Source organism: Podarcis pityusensis (assembly GCF_964106645.2).
Source record: "Podarcis pityusensis genome assembly, chromosome: 5".
Lineage (NCBI taxonomy): Eukaryota > Metazoa > Chordata > Lepidosauria > Squamata > Lacertidae > Podarcis > Podarcis pityusensis.
Window position 1 is genome coordinate 90,755,660 of NC_138032.1, and position 21,022 is coordinate 90,776,681.

A 21,022-nucleotide genomic window follows, 5' to 3' on the forward strand; every position below is an offset into this window, starting at 1 on the left:
TTTGGTGGGAAACTCCCTTATCCCAGCACCGTGTCCCGCTGCTGTCCCTTACTGATGATGTCCCTTAAATTTCCCGTGTTTCATGCTCGCCCGGCTCGGGAGGGAAGCTCGGCTCAGGGTCCTCCACCGTGAGAGAGCGCGTGCGCACAAGCTGACGCATCTCCGTCTCTCCCTTTTCCCCCTTAGGGGCGTGTCATGAGGAGATGGGTGGCGGCGGGCGGGCAGGCAGCCCCTCTCTTGCGAGACTTCCGCCGCGCTGCCAGGGGAAGCCGGAGGCAGCGGCTGAGAAGGCGGCCTGAGGGAGGAGGAAGAGGAGGAGATGGGGAGGGATGCAGAAGGGCGGCACTTCAGCGGCTGCCGTGGCGCCGCAACCGCCTCGTGCCGGGCTCGCGGGTGGCGTGGGTGAAAGGCTCTCTCCCTCCCCCCCCCCTCTCGGGCGGGGAAGCGCCGATGGAACTCCTCGCCCCAGGACGACGGCAGCCCCGACGTGCTGCTTAGCATCCCCTCCAACCAGTGCAGCATCTTAATGTAGTGATTTCCCCCTCTGCATCCCTTTCATAACTCTATTTTTAACAATCATTTGTCCATCCATAGTTCAAATTTTTACTACAAGTTTTCTGTCAATCCTCCCAATGTATGTAACTCTTTACAATAGCTTTTCAACTAAATTATAAACTTTCCCCATTCTTTATTAAAGAGGTCCCCTTCCTGGTTTCTAATTCTGCCTGTAAGCTTTGCCATCTCGACGTCGTTCATCAGTTTTGTCTGCCACTCTTCTTTGGTCGGAGTTGTAGACCCTTAGGATCATCTAGTCAAACCCCCTGCAAAACATAGTCAGTCTCAGCAAAAGCAGCATGGCTCCATCAGTGCCAGATTGATGTATAAACTAAGCCCAAATCATGCGAAAGCTTGGGCTGGATAAATCCCTAGCCGGAATTAAGATTGCCAGAAGAAATATCAACAACCTCAGATATGCAGATGACACAACCTTGATGGCAGAAAGTGAGGAGGAATTAAAGAACCTCTTAATGAGGGTGAAAGAGGAGAGCGCAACATATGGTCTGAAGCTCAACATCAAAAAAACGAAGATCAGGGCCACTGGTCCCATCACCTCCTGGCAAATAGAAGGGGAAGAAATGGAGGCAGTGAGAGATTTTACTTTCTTGGGCTTCATGATCACTGCAGATGGTGACAGCAGCCACGAAATTAAAAGACACCTGCTTCTTGGGAGAAAAGCAATGACAAACCTAGACAGCATCTTAAAAAGCAGAGACATCACCTTGCCAACAAAGGTCCATATAGTAAAAGCTATGGTTTTCCCAGTAGTGATGTATGGAAGTGAGAGCTGGACCATAAAGAAGGCTGATCGCCGAAGAATGGATGCTTTTGAATTCTGGTGCTGGAGGAGACTCTTGAGAGTCCCATGGACTGCAAGAAGATCAAACTGATCCATTCTGAAGGAAATCAGCCCTGAGTGCTCACTGGAAGGACAGATCGTGAAGCTGAGGCTCCAATACTTTGGCCATCTCATGAGAAGAGAAGACTCCGTGGAAAAGACCCTGATGTTGGGAAAGATGGAGGGCACAAGGAGAAGGGGATGACAGAGGACCAGATGGTTGGACAGTGTTCTCGAAGCTACCAGCATGAGTTTGACCAAACTGCGGGAGGCAGTGGAAGACAGAAGTGCCTGGCATGCTCTGGTCCATGGGGTCACAAAGAGTCGGACACGACTAAACGACTAAACAACAAGCCCAAATCCCTTATTTTGGCTGCTGATCCCTTATTTTCGAGGCTGCTGGTCCCTTATTTTCAAATCTGTAAGTTGACAGCTATGCGGGGGGCGGGGGTGGACTAGATGACCCATGGAACCCCTTTCCCCTTTCTGAACGATTCCATGAGAAGGGGGCGGGGCTCTATGCGGAACGTACAGCCCTTTCTCGCGCAGGCGCCCTCACGGTTCCCTCCCTCCCTCCCACCGCGCTTCCGAAATCTCGAAATGAAGCCGGAAGCCGCGGAGCTGCCCTGCCCTTTTTTTCCTGCCTCTAACAGCCGGCAGCCCAGTCACGCGACCCGGAGTCAGCTGACCACTGGGCCGAAGGTGGCAGTTAAACCGCCGTCGCGAGGGGCGCCTCAGCGTCTTCCTGTCAGCGACCATGTCGTCGTCGGCCGCTTCTCCTCCCGCGTCGTCCTCGTCGTCGTCCTCGTCGGGGGCGGCGGCGGCGGCGGCGGAGGCTCCCCCCGGGGCTACGGCGGCGGCGGCGGCGGCGGCGCTGCTGCTGTGGGAGCGAGCCTGGTCCCTGGAGGAGGTCCGAGCCGGGAGCCCGTGCTGGTCCTTGGCCGCCGACGCAGGGGTGAGAGGCCGGGGCCGCTGCCGGATAAACGCGTCGTTAGGGGGCTGCTAGGCGTTTGCCACCCTCGCGGCGGCGGCGGCAACAGCGCTCCTGAGCGCGTGCAGAGAGCGCGGCCCGTGACCAGGGTGCCTGCGGAGGGCGGGGGGCGTTGCTGTCGTTCCCCTTGCCCTGCCCTGCCAGGGTCGCCCCCTGTCCTGTGTAATACGGGATGGCCTCCTGCTTCAATGTAAAATGCTACGTCCTGGGTTGATAAATATTCGTCCAGTATTTCAGGTCTCTCTCTCTCTTTGCAAAGTTAGGGATCCTCTCCAAAAGCACGTGGTTTTTTGTTTTTTTAAGATACAATTTATAAATTTTATAATAACAACAACAAAACCAAAATAACATCATATCAAAAATTTAACTCATATATCTTAATTGACTTCTCTCCAATCCCAATCCTGGTTCCATTATTTTATACTAATTCATGCATCTTATATTCTTAACAGTCCAATTTTAAAATCTTACTCATGTTGTTACAAGTGACTTTTAGAAGTTTGACTAATGTAGAAACCTATACACAAAGCTTGCAATATATGCCTTAAACATTTTCCCATTTTTTGAAAAACCACGTCCTTTTCTTGGGTTTCAAATTGTGTAATCCTGCATAGTTCATTAGTTTGTTTTGCCAATCTTTTTCATCTTCTTTGGCCAAAAGCATGTGGTTTTTTTTAAGGGGGTGTGAGATGTCGTGTGTTTAAGCTCCAGATAGCCAAGCACAAGATTTGCAAATTTGTGCGCATGCGTGACAAATTCCAGAGGGGCCATCCTGTTAGGCTGCTCTAGGTTGTAATGTAATTGATTGTTTTGAAGTCACTTCAGCGCCAGATGAAAAGAAAAGAAAAGAAAAACCCAGCCCGCTCTATGTTTTGCCAGAACAAAGGTGGCAAACCCTACTTGCCACTTCCTATGCTTTAAAAGCCTTGGCCGCCTCGATCATGCCTATAGGGAGAAGGGCACGACATGCTCCAGGTAGCAGGCATGCACTGCCAGAAGAATAAGAGGAATCGTAGAACTGTAGGGTTGTAAGGGACCCCGAATCTCAACTATAAAGCATCCATGACAGATGACCATCCAACCTCTGCTTAAAAATCTCCAATGAAGGAGAGTCCACCACCTTCCAAGCAAGTCCCATTTTGCTGTCGGAACAGAAGGAAGAAGTGGCTTGTGTCTTCCTTTCAGAAATGAGCCGCCCTTCCACTGGCGGTGGAGTTGCAAAAGTGGTGCGATGTTAGTGCCCCACCTCTCTTCCTTAAGTGTGGTGGTGCCCAAAGGCAGTTGGGATGCCGAATTGTGGCACTACCACCTGTGTATTGTATGTGTGGACATTTGCAAGTCACCCAGGAGACGGACGCAGCCTTTCACCCCATTGCTTTGTGCATCATAAGAGATGATCCCTTACACCCATGGAAAGAATGTGTGTGTGTGTGGCAAGCTCTGCCCACATGGGCATGGCCAGGGAGTTGCAGGGGGGCAGCTGCCACCCCCCAAATCAAGTAGAAAAATAAAAATACTAAACTAACTGACCATTCGTGTTGCTGATAGTTTGGTTCTGCCCCCCACAACAAAAGTCCTGCAGCCCATGCATGCCCACCCCACTGTACCCAGCAGCCATCTCCCCCACCGCCCACCCAGAGCTCTGAACATACCGTATTTTTCGCACCATAGGGCGCACCGGACCATAGGGCGCACCCAATTTTGGGGGGGGGAAATAAAGGAAAAAAATTATTCCCCCCCCCCAGGCGCGGGGCTGGGGCGGGGGAAGCTCGAGCTTCCCCCGACCCCAGCCCCCAAACAGGCAGCTCTCTGCAAGCCGCGGGAGCGCTCCCGCTGCTTGCGGAGAGGTGTGCGAAGCCTGGAGAGCGTGAGGGGTCGGTGCGCACCGACCCCTCTCGCTCTCCAGGCTTCAGCGAAAGCCTGCATTCGCACCATAGGACGCACACACATTTCCCCTTCATTTTTGGAGGGGAAAAAGTGCGTCCTATGGTGCGAAAAATACGGTAATACTCCTCGCAAGTCATCCTGATCTGATGCTATGCCAGAAGGATAGCTAGCTGCCAGATGTGTTGGTGGGAGTGGCAGGGTTGACCTATGCATCCCTGCAAGCATGTACTTGTTTTTACAATGTGTATGGGAGTGGTGGTCATCTGAACCCTCTTAATGTCCGACATGTGGGGTGTGGTAGGGTATAAGAGCTCTTCCCAATAGCCATGTTCTGCCTGTGGAATTCCTTGGGGAAAAAAGCCTTGTAGGCCAAATTGGCCTGTGAGCCAAGTTTGGCCTGTGGGCTGGAGGTTCCTCACACCTTCTATAGTACATAGAGCACCATGAGCTTCATCTTTGTTTATTACAGTTCAGATTCTACTCTCAGTTCTTTCTCCAAAAATATGGTTGTTACACAGTCGGTAGTATATTTTTAGCTGCTTTCTATAAACTGCCTGTGTTGCATTTTTTAGTTGCTGGATAGCAAGCTTAATTATTTTGTAGGAAGAACACTTTCCTGTTCTCCTTGTCTTACATCATTACTTCAGTTTCTAAGCTATGGCTTAAAAGTCTGAGCAAGTGCATATTCTGTTTTTGTAGCTGTTGCGGTTTTTGCAAGAATTCTCCCAGCAAACTATCTCCAGGACACATGAAATCAAGAAGCAAATGGACAGGCTGATCCATGAAACCAAAAGTGTAGATTGCCGGCTGCACAATGTCTTCAATGGCTTCCTCATGCTTTCAAATACACAGTTCATTGAAAATGTGAGTGTGCAGTAATTGAATACTATGATATGAACTGAGATATGCTTAAGCCAACTCTGGTGTAGTATGAGAAGGCATCATAGAAGGAAGTGCTCGTAATGAACACAATAGTTCTAATAGATCTGATTTGTGTGCCTATCCCTTGCAACTCCGAGTACAATATCATGTAAGCATGTAATTGATTACTGGGTGCTTTTGAATTCCATAATGCAAGGATAGATTCTTGCTCTCTGAGATGTGTAAGAAAGGGAATGCAAATATGAAAAATGAGGAATGGCTGACTTCTTGAACAGTAAATTTTCAGATTATGCTATAGCATAACTAGTTTTAAGTGAAAGGGAGCCAAAGTACATGGGTAAGGGGAGCTGAACACACCTCCAGACCACCAGATTTACAACCCCCAGCTCCTTTCTTCACTATCATATTTTCCACTTGGGGATCATGTACATGAAGTAAAATAATCATTTTAGGAAAGGGGCTATGGGGGAGGGGGTATTGTTTGTCCCTTTGGCTCTTTGGCTTGAAAGCTCCCCCCCCCCCACTTTATCTGTGATGGTGCAGGCTAAACAGATGCCGTAATCTTGTTTCATTGGGCACTTGCTGTTCAGCTCTTCCACTGAAAAGTATTAATAGTACAGGTAGCATGGTGACTTGCCTTTGCTTGTGAAGGCTATTTGTATCAGATGCTGAAACTTAATAAAAAAAGTTTGAATTAATTTTATAGAGAGTGTATGATGATGAAGTGGAAGAAACCATATCCAAACCTGAAGTGAGCGACAGGCCAGAACAGGCAAGTGGATTACATAAGAATATGTAATATATTGGTAATTGTAACCTTTGATATTTATTTGCAATGCTGAAGATTACAAATTGAAAGTTCAGGGAAGGTGGGAGGAGGTATTTATCAATGGCAGACTCTCCCCACACTTGCCAAAAATGAGTTCTGCTTTAATCATGGAGGATTCAGATGCAGAGGGCAGTGATGGCTGGTAGGAAGCTTCTCCTCTGCAAGAGCAAAACTGCAATATTTGCAGGCCATTGTTATATTTTGAGAGTAGTCAGTGTGTGTCAACCACCTCCTGCCTACCAGCTCCTACGTCCTCTCTGGAGCTGCCAAGCAAGCACATTCAATCTCTTTGAGGGCATGCTCTGCCTCCTTACACCTCCCAAATTACCTTTCTCTTTCCACCATTCTCTTCCTTTCTCTGAGGTGGGGAGGGTGGGAGTCTGCTTGTTGAAAGGTTCAGGAGGATGAGCTATAGGTAACATGGTTTCAGAGGGTGGTGTCCAATGGTATTTTGTTCCCCTCTCAGCTGCCCACTTCCTTCCTCTAATGTGTAATAATGGATTTCATGTGCTTCAGGCACAGGTGAATCATTCCATTTGAAAGCCTTCAGATGAACGGTGTTCCTGAGCGCTAAAGATCCTATTTTTTATGGCTTTCGTCTTCGAGAGAGACTGTAATTCCATCTTTGGCATTTCCTGCCCTGTGTTGTGTTATCATTCTTGAGTGCAGTTTAAAAGGCAGACGTGTCAAAGACTGTGAATTGTTTCAGGATTGAAATCATCCCATCCCCTCCCCAACATGATATATGATATACACACTCCACTCATGCTCCCAGTTGTGTGGATAGCTGGTGTGGATAACTTATCTGCACAATCACAAATGGGGAAACATCAGTTTTGAGAACCCATGTGGATTGCCCATAACATGCATGAAGTTATTTGTGTGGTGAGAAAGAGGGGTACCCACTTAACCACCACATGGAAATTCTCACCCCAGCAAATGTCTAAACCTGGTCATCAACTAATCAAGCTGCAGTTAGATATAATAATTATCACTCAAGCCAAGCAGTAGTTCTGCAGTTGGGTACTGTAAATGTTATTTGGGGTCCTTTTGTTTTTCACTTTTGTTGGGAAAATGAGCGCACTTAAGTAGAGCTGCCATCAAAGGCTGTTTGTACAGTGCAGAATGTCCTCTTGCAATCTAAGCCTATTCAACTTGGCTTGAGTCTGCTGAATTGGCAAACTGCTGGCTTGTAGGCACAATTCAAGCTGCCGCTTTTGAATTCAAAAGCTCCAAGTTCTCTTTTTGTCCATTACAATCTTTTTACTTATTAGAGAAGGACTGTTTTCAAGGACTGGCCCTAGTCCTGTAAAATCTGCCTGTATTTGAGTTAAAACTTGTTCATTGTTGTTCCAGAGGGCAGGATCAATGGGCCAAAATTCAAGGGAGGCAGATTTTGACAAAAAAAATAGGAGAAACTTCCTAGTGTAATAGCTGTTCAACAGAGAGGTAGTGAACTCTCCTTTACTGGAAGTATTTAAATAGAAACTAGATAGCCATCTGTCAGGAATACTGTAGTTGCTTCCTGTAGATTCTGCACTGAGACAAGAATTGGACTAGATCAGAGATAGCCAATGTAGTACCCTTGAGAAATTCTTGGACTCCCATCCTCCTTGACCACTGGCACTGCATTGTCTACCCCTGGAGTAGATGATCTCCAAGGTACTTTGCAGTCCTGTGATTCAAGAAAGCTTTTCTTTCCACCCCATCTCTGTCTTTTAAAGTCAGTCTTGCCGTATATACCTTAACCTTGTGTCCCCAGGGTGGGGAAGTTGTAGTTCTCCAGATGTTATTGTACTATATTTCCTGTCATCCTTGACTATTGGCCATGCTGGCTGGGGCTGATGGGGATTAAAGTCCAAAAATAGCTGGAGGGTCACAGGTTCCCCTTTTCTGATCCAGCCTCATGATTGTCAGTATTGCTGCTCATTACTGTCAATTCTGAGTACTCGTCCCTTCCATGTCTTGTAGGAAATGACTATTGGTGATCAGGTTCTGTTGACTTCGTTTATCATGGTTAGTTAGTGCTGCAGTTTTAAGTTCAGCTTATTTGTGTTTTTATGATTGGATTATTATTGCTTTCATATTTGCTTTTTATTTGTTAGGCACTTTAAGTGACTTCTTCATGGAAGGGGAAAGGAGGGCTTTTTTAAAAAAAAAAAAGTCCAGCTTTATGAAGGCATTCCATTTATTCAGAACGTTTTAGCTCCATATTTAGTAATGCAGCCCGTTAAGAGTGGCCAAGCCATGTTGACCAAAATCCCAACTTTCCCCATCACATTTTTGAAAAATGAGTATAATAGGAAATTAACAATGAAATGTGTTTCTTTTGATTCTAAAGGAGAAAACCCGTGAACAGAAAGAAGCCGATCTGATTCCCAAAATCCAAGAAGCTGTGAATTATGGGCTGCAGGTGTTGGACAATGCCTTTGAACAGCTGGACATCAAAGCAGGGAACTCAGACTCTGAAGAAGAAACTAATGAAAGGATAGAACTAATATTGGAGCCAAAAGTAATGTAACTTTGTCTCTAAAACAGTAAATTTACAATGTTTTAATTTCAGACTTTGCAGAGCAACTACACTTGAAGGATGGAAAGTGGAAGATACACAATAGTGTGAGCGCTGCTTCTGAAAGGTGTTGCTGATTATCTGTCAGGGGTCCTTTACCTTTACCATTTTTTAGCTGTAAATACTGATAGCCATTCTCTTGTACCTTGGAAAATAAAACCATGGAGAAATTGATCTGGGTGCATTTCTAAATTTCAGTAACATTAACTCTGAAAGCTCATGACACAGTAAAGCAGGGATGAGTAACCTCCTGCCTGTTGGCCACTCTTGACCGACCACAGGGTCCAGTTTGGCCTGTGATGCCATTCCCCCAAAATCACACCCCCTCATGTCATTCTGACAGGCGTGATGTTAACAGCGAGGGGAACTGACATGCACAGCAGAAGCAACAGGATTTAATCCCCTGCTCATCAGTTTGATGACCGTGGGGTTAAATCCTGCTCAGAACCCTGCGGAGAGGAGGACTGAAGTCTCTACTTACAGGGTTACTGAGACAGAACCATTGTGAAATGCAGAAAAGTACAGAGAGTTATTAGCAGTGACAGTTCACAAAAGAGTAGATGACAGACATCCAGGCATTGGTGAGCCATCATTGCCATATACTTGAAGATTGGCAAGTCCTCACTGTCTCCCTCAAACCTGCTGAACAAGTGAGTCTTGCTCTCACATCCTGAACTAGAAGCAACAGCAGGCCTCCATAATAATTTGGCTACAATGTGTTATAAATGGTGGTGGAGGGGTGAAGAGTACCAAGGCAGTGCTGTCTATCTGTTATTCTTCTTGCCTGAGCTGGTCCACCCTGCCAGTCTTCATACACACACTCAGCACCTTCTCTGCAGATGAAGACAGGAGATGGAATGTGATAGTAGCTCAGCGACCAAAGAGGAAAGGGAACCTGTCCTCTTGGAGACTTAGCAGAAAGCAAGAATTATGGAATCATAGAAATGTAGGAAGGGTCAACTCCCTACAGTTCAGGAATATGCAGCTGTCCCATACGGGGATCGAACCTGCAACCTTGGCATTATCAGCACCACAAAGAAGAGAGCCCTCTCCAAAGAGTCTGCACAGTGCTTAACTTCTGAAGCTTTTGGTCTTTCCTTTTAGCCCTAGGGAGCTGATATACAGTGGTACCTCGGGTTACAGACGCTTAAGGTTACAGACTGCACTAACCCAGAAATAGTACCTCGGGTTAAGAACTTTGCTTCAGGATGAGAACAGAAATCACGCTGCAGCAGCGGGAGGCCCCATTAGCTAAAGTGGTACCTCAGGTTAAGAACGGACCACCCGAACAAATTAAGTTCTTAACCCAAGGTACCACTGTACATTACAGTTAGAAGGAAGATCCCAATTGGCAATTAATTCAGTGAGGCACTCTCATTCTTCCTTCTATCCTTATCTGCTAAGATGAGACTCACCTGGAGGTAATTTTGTACTCTGTGGTGGTGTCCGAGTACCTAATTTCAAACCTGGAATTGGGAGTTACCATCAAGACAGGACACTACAAATCATTCAATGTGTTTTGGAGTTTTATCTATGAAATGTGTAATTTTGACCTGTGGCATATTCATTTGAAATCTAAAAATACTTTTTTGCCTTTTTTTTACAGGATCTTTATATTGACAGGCCTTTACCGTATTTAATTGGCTCTCAGCTCTTCATGGAGCAAGATGATGTTGGGCTTGGCGATCTCTCCAGTGAAGGTGTGTGATAGGATTAATAATGTATTGGTAAATACTGATTTGAGTTTGACTTGTGGCAGGCCAAATACTTCATTACTAAAAATGTTGTAAGGGTGCCTGACAAAATCTTAACTAGCTTGGAAAACCTAGTCTATAGCTAATTTTTGACGCTTTGAAAAATGTGTCGCTTTTTCGTCTTAGTATTTTGAACAATCCACTAGATACTTCGGTTATGACTTAAGTGTGAGATGGCTACTGAATATGTTTGAGTACCCAAAACCATATCTTTTTCAGTTGTGCCCTTATGGAACCTACCAGGGTATTTTCTGATGAGCTTTCTCCCTCACACGATTTTGTTGCTGTTGCTCTTATTAAATTTTCCAAAAAGAAACAAAAGCAAATGCATTCAGAGAATACAAACTAAATCGTTATAAAGACAGTGCTCAGACATTCAAGAATAAAGATCTGTATATTCTCACATATGTTCTTTGTAAAAAGAAATCCTGGTTCTCCCCCCCCCCCCATTTGCTCCACTGGTTATTTTTCCTGATTAGTGCAAAACTAAAAAGGAAACCTATTTTCATTCAGTAGTGCAGGGATGGAAATGGACTGTGTTGCAGGATCCAGAATTTCATTGCTGTAGGGATGAATTTGAAAGAGTACAAAAAAAATGGTTCCCTCATGGAAATGCAGAGTGCTGATATCCACGGAAACTTTTCTGTGGGAATCCTTGCAGCCACTGCTAGTTTTCTTGCAAAGAAAATATTTTCTTGTCACTGCCATCTTGGACATGGGAACCCAAGAGGACTGCTCTTCCACTCAATGTCTCTGGGTTTGAAGAATTGAAGTTGCAAGTGAATAGGGAAGTGATTCATGTGAGTGAAAAGGATTGTCTGATTATGTATTTACTACATTTATATACTGCTTTTCTGCATTATTATTTTTAATAATGTAGGAAACATAATACAGATGGAAAAGTAAGTCATGTGTCAGCTCTTTCATGTTGTTACAGAAGAGTCAGGTGGAAAGTTATATGCATAGTTGTGTATAATTATTACCTGGGGAAAGGATCTTGGTATGTAGTGAATAAAATGATCCGCACATAAGTCTTCTTTGTTTCCCTTCTATGAAACAGAAGGTTCAGTAGACAGTGATCGTGGAAGCATGATTGACAGCGAAGGCAAAGATGAAGAGGTAAGGCATGAAGACATTTTTTTTCTTGGATATCCCCCCTCCCCCCGCAGCTTTAAAATGTAAAATTGAAACATTTTGGGGAAATTATAGGGATTTATGGATTTTCATGTTGGTGGGTCCCTGACTTTATCTGTGGTATAGACCATAAGATTATACGGACGTAAGAAGTGAACATTTTAAAGCCTGTATAAATGCTGTTTAATTTAGTCTGAAACTGCTTTTGCCTTTCAGGACCTGGAAGAATTTGAAAATGCAAGTGAGGAAGACCACAAACCGGTAAGAAGTCCACCATGTGTACTCTCTACTAATGTAAACCTTCAACTTTTCCAAGGGTAGGGAGTGGGCCATGGATTTTGAGTGTTAGAAATCTAACAGTGGCATAAGTGTACAAATGGCCTCATGGGGTATCTTGCAAATAGTAATCTTTCCAATGTTCTTTAAGATATGCACCTTCCTTGTTAGATCTGACTACTGAACTCCAATATTTTAAAAGTACAAAATAGATAAAGGGCTGTATTTAACTAAATTGTTGCACTAGCAGAAGCCAGCACAAGGATTTCTGCTAGCACAACGAGGTTCCCCCCCCTTTCCTCCCCTCCATGTGCTACATGCCATCCCTAAAACTGCTCTGAAGGGTTGGGGGAAACCCTGGAACAGATTTGGGGGGGGGGAGAAGGGGGGAAGGTTTCATTGTGTGAGAAAATATTTGTGCTGACAGAACCTTAGCCTTTGTGCTATGTTGAATGCAACCCATAGATCATGGGTCAAACCTAATAAAATGTGTGTGTGTTTAAAAAGAGACAAATGGAAACTGATTTTTCTTAAAGTGTTCTACAAATAATTTTAGGTAGCTATTGTCTTAACTGCCCAAGTTTTCTTTACAGAACAGAGTCCATACTAATTCATTGCTTTTCGTTCATAGAAAGCAATTTTTTTTTGTTAAACCGAAACAAAGAGATGTAAAAGTGACTATCAAAGAATCTTAACATGTTTCCAATAGATTTAGTATATATTTAGAATTGTTCAGAGTTCACTGGTTAAATATTTCAACTTTAAATGTGATATTTAATAAATTTTCCTTTTGTATGAGATTGGGGGAATTAACCATAAAATGGATGGGAGCAAGCAAGCCCTGATGGCTTTGAGAGAAAAGAAGGAGTTTCCCTCTTCTACTTTGCCTTCCTCCCTGCTAGATTATTTAGGTTTGATTTTTTATTAAAAAAAAAGAGCAAATGAACCTGATAAGCTCCAGCTCTGAGCAGAGACACACGCTATTCCTCCACATGTCTAATGGAAGATCTTAAGAAAGCTGCAAGCAGCACTGAGAACAAGCGGCAGCTACTGTTATAAAAGTAGAGAAGTTGTCAATTTTAACAACCAAACATGATGCACAATCAGTGGAGGTTCTGGTTTGCAAAATCAGCCTGCCAAAATACAGCTCTGTGTATGCATATGTGCATGTGACCACTGTTGCAGCTTCCTTAGGTAAAGGTAAAGGGACCCCTGACCATTAGGTCCAGTCGTGACCGACTCTGGGGTTGCGGCGCTCATCTCGCTTTATTGGCCGAGGGAGCCGGCGTACAGCTTCCGGGTCATGTGGCCAGCATGACTAAGCCGCTTCTAGCAAACCAGAGCAGCGTACATAAATGCCATTTACCTTCCCGCTGGAGCAGTACCTATTTATCTACTTGCACTTTGACATGCTTTCGAACTGCTAGGTTGGCAGGAGCAGGGACCAAGTAACAGGAGCTCACCCCGTCGCGGGGATTTGAACCGCCGACCTTCTGATCGGCAAGTCCTAGGCTCTGTGGTTTAACCCACAGCGCCACCCGCGTACCTGCAGCTTCCTTACCCAGCTCTAAATAATACTAGGTATGCTCAGTGTTCTCAGCTGATTTCTGGTGGAGAGAAAGGCAAATCACGAAGTTGCTTCAGGGTTGGGTTAGGTTGGCAGTGGATGCTCCTGAAAATGGTACCTGGATGCTGTTATATGGCACGCTATGTTTGCACACACACAGCATTGGTTTTCCTGATGATGGGGACAAGGGTATGGTCTTACAGCTTTTGCTGCAGTTGTGAAGATCAGATTAGTCCCCAAGACTGATGGCCATCTGGTGAGCACAGTTAATGGGGGAACCTTATGAACCCTAGGGTCATTGGCAAATGCCCAACTGTTATGACCAGTGGCACTGGCCTTGCTTGAATCTGTATAGCATAGCAGGTTAAAGTGATTCCAGGCACTTCAACTGACAATATCTGCCTTGGGAAAGGCTTTCATGGAAATGAAACATAAGACTGTGTGAGAGAAGAATACTCTACTTGTCATACAGCTTTCGACATCAGGTTGAATGCTCCTGTTGTCAGAAAGGAAAGCTGCTGCCTGACAAGCATTGACTCTAAAGCTGGCTCAGTATACTTCATCTGATGCCTTCGTTATATATTTTTTGTTGCCAGGTGAAAATGTTCCTATTCTACCAGGCCTTTTAATTATTTATTTGTGCTTTTTTATGTTGTATTTTTCTATTGTGAACCATTCTCAGATCTTTTGATGAAGATTTATTATAAAGCCATTAAATGAAAAGTAGTAAAATAAAGTACAACTTTCTGTCTCAAGTGTCCTGGAGCATGAAGTGTGGTGTGTGTTTGTTTTTTCAGAGAACGGCACTGATGAGTGACGAAGATGATTTTTTTGGTGACTCTGAAAAAGGGGAAGACGATGATGAAGACGGTGACTTAGAAGAGAACGCAAGGCTGGTAAGTGATTGCTGCCTGACATCATTTCTAAGTTTTATTCAGAAAAACTTCGGACAAAAAAAGGCACGGGGAAAAAATATTCAGCATAGTTGATGGATTAGCTCTTCCATGTTTAGAAAAGGACAGAAAACTCTCTGATACAATTCAGTTGGCTCAAAGCAGGGCTTTCTTTCTTGGTGCTGTAGATAGCCTAAGACTAGTTATGACATCTAAAAGTACACTAAGTAAAACCTGCTTGGTTTCTGCTTGGCATATGACCCAGTAGAATGTTTCAATGTAATATATTTGTACTGAAGACTGCTTATTCGTAAAATCATAATAATAGTTTTACATTTTTTCTTTGTTTAAGGCTTTAACACCACCATGTGTTTTGCAGCCAAGAACAGGACCAAAAAGTCCCTACTATGTACCTAAATGATCATGAGTAACCTGCATTTGGATCCTATATATAGCTTTGAAAAACAGAAAATCGTCTAAAATAATACTAACAGACTGTTTTCATACAAAACGTTGCTCATTGGAACTGCAAGTTTTCTGTTCACATGCGTGCTATTTCTACAAATTTGCTTCCCACTGACTATTCTCCGAGAGCGGTCTTAAGACTAATTTAACTCTTTTGGTAATCCAAGGGAGAATCTCCAATCTAGATGGTAAAGTGATGTTAACTAGTAGGGCCCTGACCCATTTTTGGGGAAGTGGGGGGTAATTGTTCTTATGATTGCCTATTCCTTTCATAGTCTGAAAAAACGGTCAGTTTTCTAAAAAAAACAAAAAAACCCCCCACCTTTTTCAACAGCAATTTAAAAAAAGTTATGAAACCAAATTGAAACGAAATATGGGTGTATGTTTCTTTCTTTCCCTCTTCCATCCATTCCCATATGACTACTTCAGAAAAAGAAAAGGCCCACATCATTTACAGATGAGCTTGCCGCTCGTATCAAGGGTGAAGAAGAAGAGCAATCATGTAAGCTGCTTCTCAGAGCTTTTTTCTTTGATAAAGTTGAATTTTGTGCATGTGTGCGGTGTGAAAAACATTTTCTGTTGGCATTTGGAAACGTACAGGACAAGTGTGACGTGCAGCAAAATGTTGCAACGTGGCATTCTGTTGCTGGGGATTTCAGCTACTCCCATTTCATTCTCATTCATCCCTTCCCAAACTAGTTAGTCAGTATTCCATGGCCAATGAACATCCTTCACCTTCACTGGGCAGTTTTGGGGTTCAACCAATAGGGTTTTTTGGTAGTTCTCTCCCAAGGCTCCTGTCCCCTCCCTCTTGTATTGGGGTGATGTTCACTTTCGGCCTGAACTCTGGAAATAAAGGGAACAAATGTGAGCCTTCAGATCTCTCTCTTCTCAGGCAGGAGACTGTGCAGAGCAAGTTGTTGACAGAACTAGAGAATGGACAAGTATCATTCATATTGGTGTGCTTCTTTGTCCTTTTCCAATGTTCAATTTCCACCCAATTTTCAGTGTTTTTCCTTTCAACAGTCAGCCCACCATGATTACTCAACACATGCTCAGTCTTTCAGGTCCCTCCACCTCCACCATATTTTTCGCTCTATAAGACGTACCCGACCATAAGACGCTCCCAGTTTTAGAGGAGGTGAACAAGAAAAAAAAAGTTCTCTCCCTCTCTGCTCAGCGCCTCTCCAGCAAAGCGGGAGGAGAAATGGAAGGGGCTCCGTTTCTCCTCCCACTTCGCTGAAGGGGCGCTGGGCAGCTTTCCCTCTCTGTGCTTCGCCTCTTCAGCACTGAAGAGGTGCTACACACTTCTCCCTCTCTGCGCAGCGCCCATTCAGCGAAGCGGCAGGAGAAACAGAGCCCCTTCCATTTCTCCTCCCACTTCGCTGAAGGGGTGCTGCGCAGCTTTCCCTCTCTGCGCAGCGCCCCTTCAGCGAAGCGGCAGGAGAAGTGGGGCCCCTTCCATTTCTCCTCCCGCTTCACAGAAGGGGTGCTGCACAGTGGCTGTCCAGCAAAGCGAAGCCAGGAGAGCAAGAGGGAGCGCTCCCGCTGCCCTCCGGAGGCTTCGCGTTGCTTTCACTGAAGCCATGGAGCCTGCATTCGCTCCATAAGACGCACACACTTCCTTACTTTTTAGGAGGGGAAAAGTGCGTCTTATAGAGTGAAAAATACGGTACTTCATTCTTCTGCAAACCCTGAGGTTAACCTGAACCTCTTGACACTTCCCTCTTGTATGTACCTGCTGCTGTTTGGACCACATAAGCCTGCCATTTTACATAGTTTTACTAATGTTCAAAAACCATCAGTAGCTGCTATTAAAGAGAGATCAGGGACTAGAAAGAAGATTGAAAAATATTCCATTTGGGTAAAGTCTTTCTGTTATGAAAATAGCTTTCCCCTTTCCCTCCACCCCCAAGAGGTAGAAACGAAATTTTATAGCACTTGTTTATATTATTTTTGTTAAAAGTGGTTATACCCTAACAGACCCAAGCATAAGAGCGCAACATTATGGTTTCTTTCTGGTTTTCAGTGATATGATGCTGATTGATTCTTATGTTGGCTTTGTGTGTGTGAGAGAGAGAGAGAGAGAGAGAGAGAGAGAGATAGATAGATAGATAGATGGTATTTTACTGTTATGGAAGGCCCTTTGAGGGTAACTGTGATAAAAAGTGATTTATAAATATTTCATTTTTTCCTGGCTTTCTATTTATTGCTTGTCAAATGTTTCTATAAATGATGCATTGACAAAGAAAAGTTAATCCTCAATTAACTTTCTTCTACTTCAACCATTGGTAGATACAAAAAATAAAACCACAGTGACAAATAAGGAAGAAAGTGTCTCATCAGATGGTAAGTGTTGGTTTTTTCCCATGTGTTAAGTTTTCTTTGGACGTATGGAGGTGGAATTGATGGGGGCATCAGCTAGTCATTCCTATTCTAAACTTCTTAATGTTCTCAATCTTAATGAATACTACTGTGAGTTGGAAGTTTCAGGTTCCCTTTTTTTAGTGCCAAGACAGAAGAGGCATATGGAGAAGGTTGAGCAATTTCTGCATGTCTTATTGTGACCGCAGTCTTGTTGCTGTTCTTAAGTTTTAAAACATTTCCTCTGAGATGAGGATGCCCTTTATTGCGTTTTTAGACCCTTGTTGCTCCTTTTGCACATAGCAAGGAACTACAAAAGAACTTGACACCAAAGTGAATCAAATGAAATGTGATTTCAGCTCTGAGTCCCAATCTGTTACTTTATCCATTGAACTGTATAGCCACAAATACAATGGATTCATTGCACTACTCTACTGTGGAATATTTAAGAGTGGGAAGCTTGAGTCTTTGTGGCCCTCAGACAGTAAATTTGTCAGAGTTGTTCCTGGCTTCTTTCTGGGGTAGATGACTTAGTTCTTCATAATGTCATGGGCTGGTTGTATGCACAGGCATGGTGGGCAGAGCCAGCTGGGGAACCATCAAGGGAAGAAGGCTCAGAGTGATGGTGGGACAACGATGAGTGGTCAGAGGGAGAAAACTAGGAAGAGGAAGTGTTGAAAGCTGAAGGAGTAACAGGGCTCAGTGAGTTGGGAGAGTCCGTGGCAGAGAGAAGGCCAAAATCAGAGGCAGAAGCTCAAGCAGGCGAGTGGGAATAGGGAGGTCAAGAGGCAGAGATGGGTCGGTTTGGTGAAGAGTCATGGGTGTCTCCCCCTCCCGCTGCAACAAACTTCCCTCCCCCTGACTCCCAGAACAAGGAGAGAAATGAAATGGGAAGAGCAAAGACAGGCTGCATACAAGCACAGTATCTGATTGCTTGGGGAAAGCCCTGGAAAGGAGAAGACATAGATGGCTATGATTAGGCAGGGACCTTTAGTCTTGGCCACTCATTTCATGGAGTAAGGCCTACAGGGAATAAGCTGCCGTGCCAGTTAGGCCTGAAACAGGCAAGTCTGTGAAGATCCTGCTTTTGCTAATAAAGAGTTAACTCCAATTTGGAACTGTAATTTACTAACTGGCTTGCTCTGTGACACATAATGAACTTCTTTCCAGCAACTGTAAAATACATTGATACACGTATTCCCTCTTCCTAGATGATGGGGATATTTTTAAGCCCCCCAAGTTGACGGATGAAGACTTCTCACCATTTTGCTCTAAAGATGGCCTCTTCAGTGGTGGCACAGGACTCTTTGATGATGAAGAGGTTGGTATGATTCAAATCAGCAGCTAGACTGGTGACTGGGAGCGGCCGCCGAGACCATATAACACCGGTCTTGGAAGACCTACATTGGTTCCCGGGACGTTTCCGAGCACAATTCAAAGTGTTGGTGCTGACCTTTAAAGCCCTAAACGGCCTCGGTCCAGTATATCTGAAGGAGCGTCTCCACCCCCATCGTTCTACCCGGAGACTGAGGTGCAGCACCGAGGGCCTTCTGGCGGTTCTCTCACTGTGAGAAGCTAAGTTACAGGGAACCAGGCAGAGGGCCTTCTCGGTGGTGGCGCCCTCCCTGTGGAACGCCCTCCCACCAGATGTCAAAGAGAACAACAACTACCAGACTTTTAGAAGACATCTGAAAGCAGCCCTGTTTAGGGAAGCTTTTAATGTTTGATGTATTACAGTATTTTAATATTTTTTTGGAAGCCGCCCAGAGTGGCTGGGGAAGCCCAGCCAGATGGGCGGGGTATAAATAATAAATTAGTAGTAGTAGTAGTAGTATTAATCCATGTACAGAATTAAACAAAGAGCTCAGAGATGATACCCTCCTGCTCTAGATGGTTATACCTAACACAGCGTCTCAATTACCATCATCAGCTGAACATTTTTTGGAAGTCACTTATATCTCTCATATTCAGTATTCTTAGATATACTGAGCCCATTTACAATTCCCCAAATATTATGCTGCACCATTGGCTTCAGTTGAGGCATCCTCATGGTATAGCCACTTTCTTTTCTTCTTTTTTATATATAAAAAATTATTAGGCTTTTGATCATTTTATACATAAAAAACATAACCTTTTCAAACATTCAAATACAAGGTTCTTTTGAACCTTCGGACCTCCTTCCCTCCCTCCACGGATTCCATATTTAAATTTAAGTTTTCCACATCTTTTACCATTATCTATCTATTAATTAGCCATAGTTATCATAAATAATTCCACATTACAAGTGTCATTACATCCCTGCCAAAGATTTTAACTGTTTACAATGGACTTTTAAGTGAATTACAAATTTACTCCAGTCTTTAGTAAATACTTGATCTTCCTGGTGTCAGATCTTCCCCATCTGTTTCGCCATCTCCGCATACTCCATCAGTTTCATCTGCCATTTTTCTTTCGTTGGTACTTCTTCCTTCCTTCCATCTCTGAGCTAGTAGCATTCTCCCTGCCATTGTTGAATGGTATAGCCACTTTCAATATCATTGTAAATGGCAGGAAACCACTTAAGGCTTCAGGAGATCCAGATGGTTGTTTAAGGCGATCAAGTTTATAGACAGTGGATCTAATCCTGTCCTTTTGCTTTCTTCAAACACAGTTAGGTGACCACAAGTATATAAGGCTGCTGCTACTTTTTCATATCATTAAGTCTTTGTAGAGCGTTGAGTGGCTGTTGCATGCTGTTTGAGCATCTGGCGAATAAAGTTCAGCCCACACAGGCAGGCATTTTTTGCAGTGCTGAAAGGAAGAAGAGCAGGTGAAACTGGTACCAAGGCAACTCTCCAAAGTCAGGAATTGAGTGGCACCTTTTAGATGTGGCTTGCAGAATTCCTGCTTGGGTTGAAGATAAGGGATATTAAACCACTTTGAGGTTGTTGTTTTTTTACAATCAAGTAGTATATAAATGTTATGAGATTGAAATAAATAAATATAAATAAATAAAAATGGTATGTTGAAATGGGCAACAAAGTATCGTTCCCGGATGTCTCATAGGACCCTCGTACCTACGGGACCACCTCTCCCGGTATGCCCCACGGAGGACCTCAAGGTCCATAAATAGCAACACCCTGGTGGTCCCGGGCCCTAAGGAAGTTAGATTAGCTTCAACCAGAGCCAGGGCCTTTTCAACACTGGCTCCGGCCTGGTGGAACGCTCTGCCTCATGAGACCAGGGCCCTGAGGGATCTGATTTCTTTCCGCCGGGCCTGTAAGACAGAGTTGTTCCGCCTGGCCTTTGGCTTGGAGCCAATTTGATTCCCTCCCCCTCTTTCTTTTTTCTTTTTTCTTTTTCCTCCTGTGATGAGGCTGCATTTTAATATTTTAATGTTGTATTTTAATCTTGTTTTTAAGTTGTATTCATTCAACTTGTTTTTATTACTGCTTGTGAGCCGCCCTGAGGCCGGCCTTGGCTGGGGAGGGCGGGGTATAAATAAAAATTATTATTATTATTAATATTATCCCATAGTTTGATAGCCTAATCCTGAAGTTGTGGATGTCCTGTTATCTCACACTGGCTGATATCTGCACCCAATGAATATAAGCCTTTCATGTTGCAATTTGCAGCGAGTAAGGAAAACTGAATTAAAATTGTTCCTTCTCTAATGCTGTTTACCCCGGTAGTCTCATTAATAGCCAGGAAGCAACATGGTGGTTCGCTACATGTCCTTGTGAAGTATATTTCCAAAATGTCACCTTTTTTGAGTCTAGCATTGTTTTATTCTGTAGCATTTGGTCCCTATTGTTCAAGCAGTTACCCTATTTACCATTTATCTCATGCAGAAACTATTTACTATTGGTCTCTCTTTTCATCCAGAGTGACCTTTTCTCTGAATTGCCCAAAGGGGAAGATGTGGTGGAAAAAGAATCGCGAGTCCCAATAAATGATGGTGAGGATTTCTGAAATGTGGAACAGACTGAACTATGGAGATTTCCTAAATGTAATGGAGATATATTAATTGGGAATG

The 21,022-nt window shown here is 44.1% G+C and overlaps 1 protein-coding gene across 5 annotated transcripts in view; it reads left to right on the forward strand.

The window, feature by feature from the left end:
• Positions 1 to 2,119: 2,119 nt before the first annotated feature.
• LOC308477131 (WASH complex subunit 2-like) overlaps positions 2,120 to 21,022 on the forward strand; it is a 44,406-nt gene continuing 25,503 nt past the window's right edge. For 2 of the 5 annotated variants that reach the window (XM_081005428.1, XM_081005425.1), the window contains exons 1-12: positions 2,120 to 2,351; positions 4,974 to 5,138; positions 5,863 to 5,928; positions 8,327 to 8,497; positions 10,161 to 10,254; positions 11,369 to 11,427; positions 11,659 to 11,703; positions 14,083 to 14,181; positions 15,073 to 15,145; positions 16,939 to 16,992; positions 18,219 to 18,328; positions 20,872 to 20,944. In XM_081005428.1, coding sequence (XP_080861554.1) covers positions 2,154 to 2,351; positions 4,974 to 5,138; positions 5,863 to 5,928; positions 8,327 to 8,497; positions 10,161 to 10,254; positions 11,369 to 11,427; positions 11,659 to 11,703; positions 14,083 to 14,181; positions 15,073 to 15,145; positions 16,939 to 16,992; positions 18,219 to 18,328; positions 20,872 to 20,944 — 1,207 coding nt within the window. In that variant the 5' untranslated portion in view covers positions 2,120 to 2,153. The remainder of the gene's footprint in view (positions 2,352 to 4,973; positions 5,139 to 5,862; positions 5,929 to 8,326; positions 8,498 to 10,160; positions 10,255 to 11,368; positions 11,428 to 11,658; positions 11,704 to 14,082; positions 14,182 to 15,072; positions 15,146 to 16,938; positions 16,993 to 18,218; positions 18,329 to 20,871; positions 20,945 to 21,022) is intronic. The other 3 variants (XM_081005424.1, XM_081005427.1, XM_081005426.1) reach the window with 2 other exon arrangements.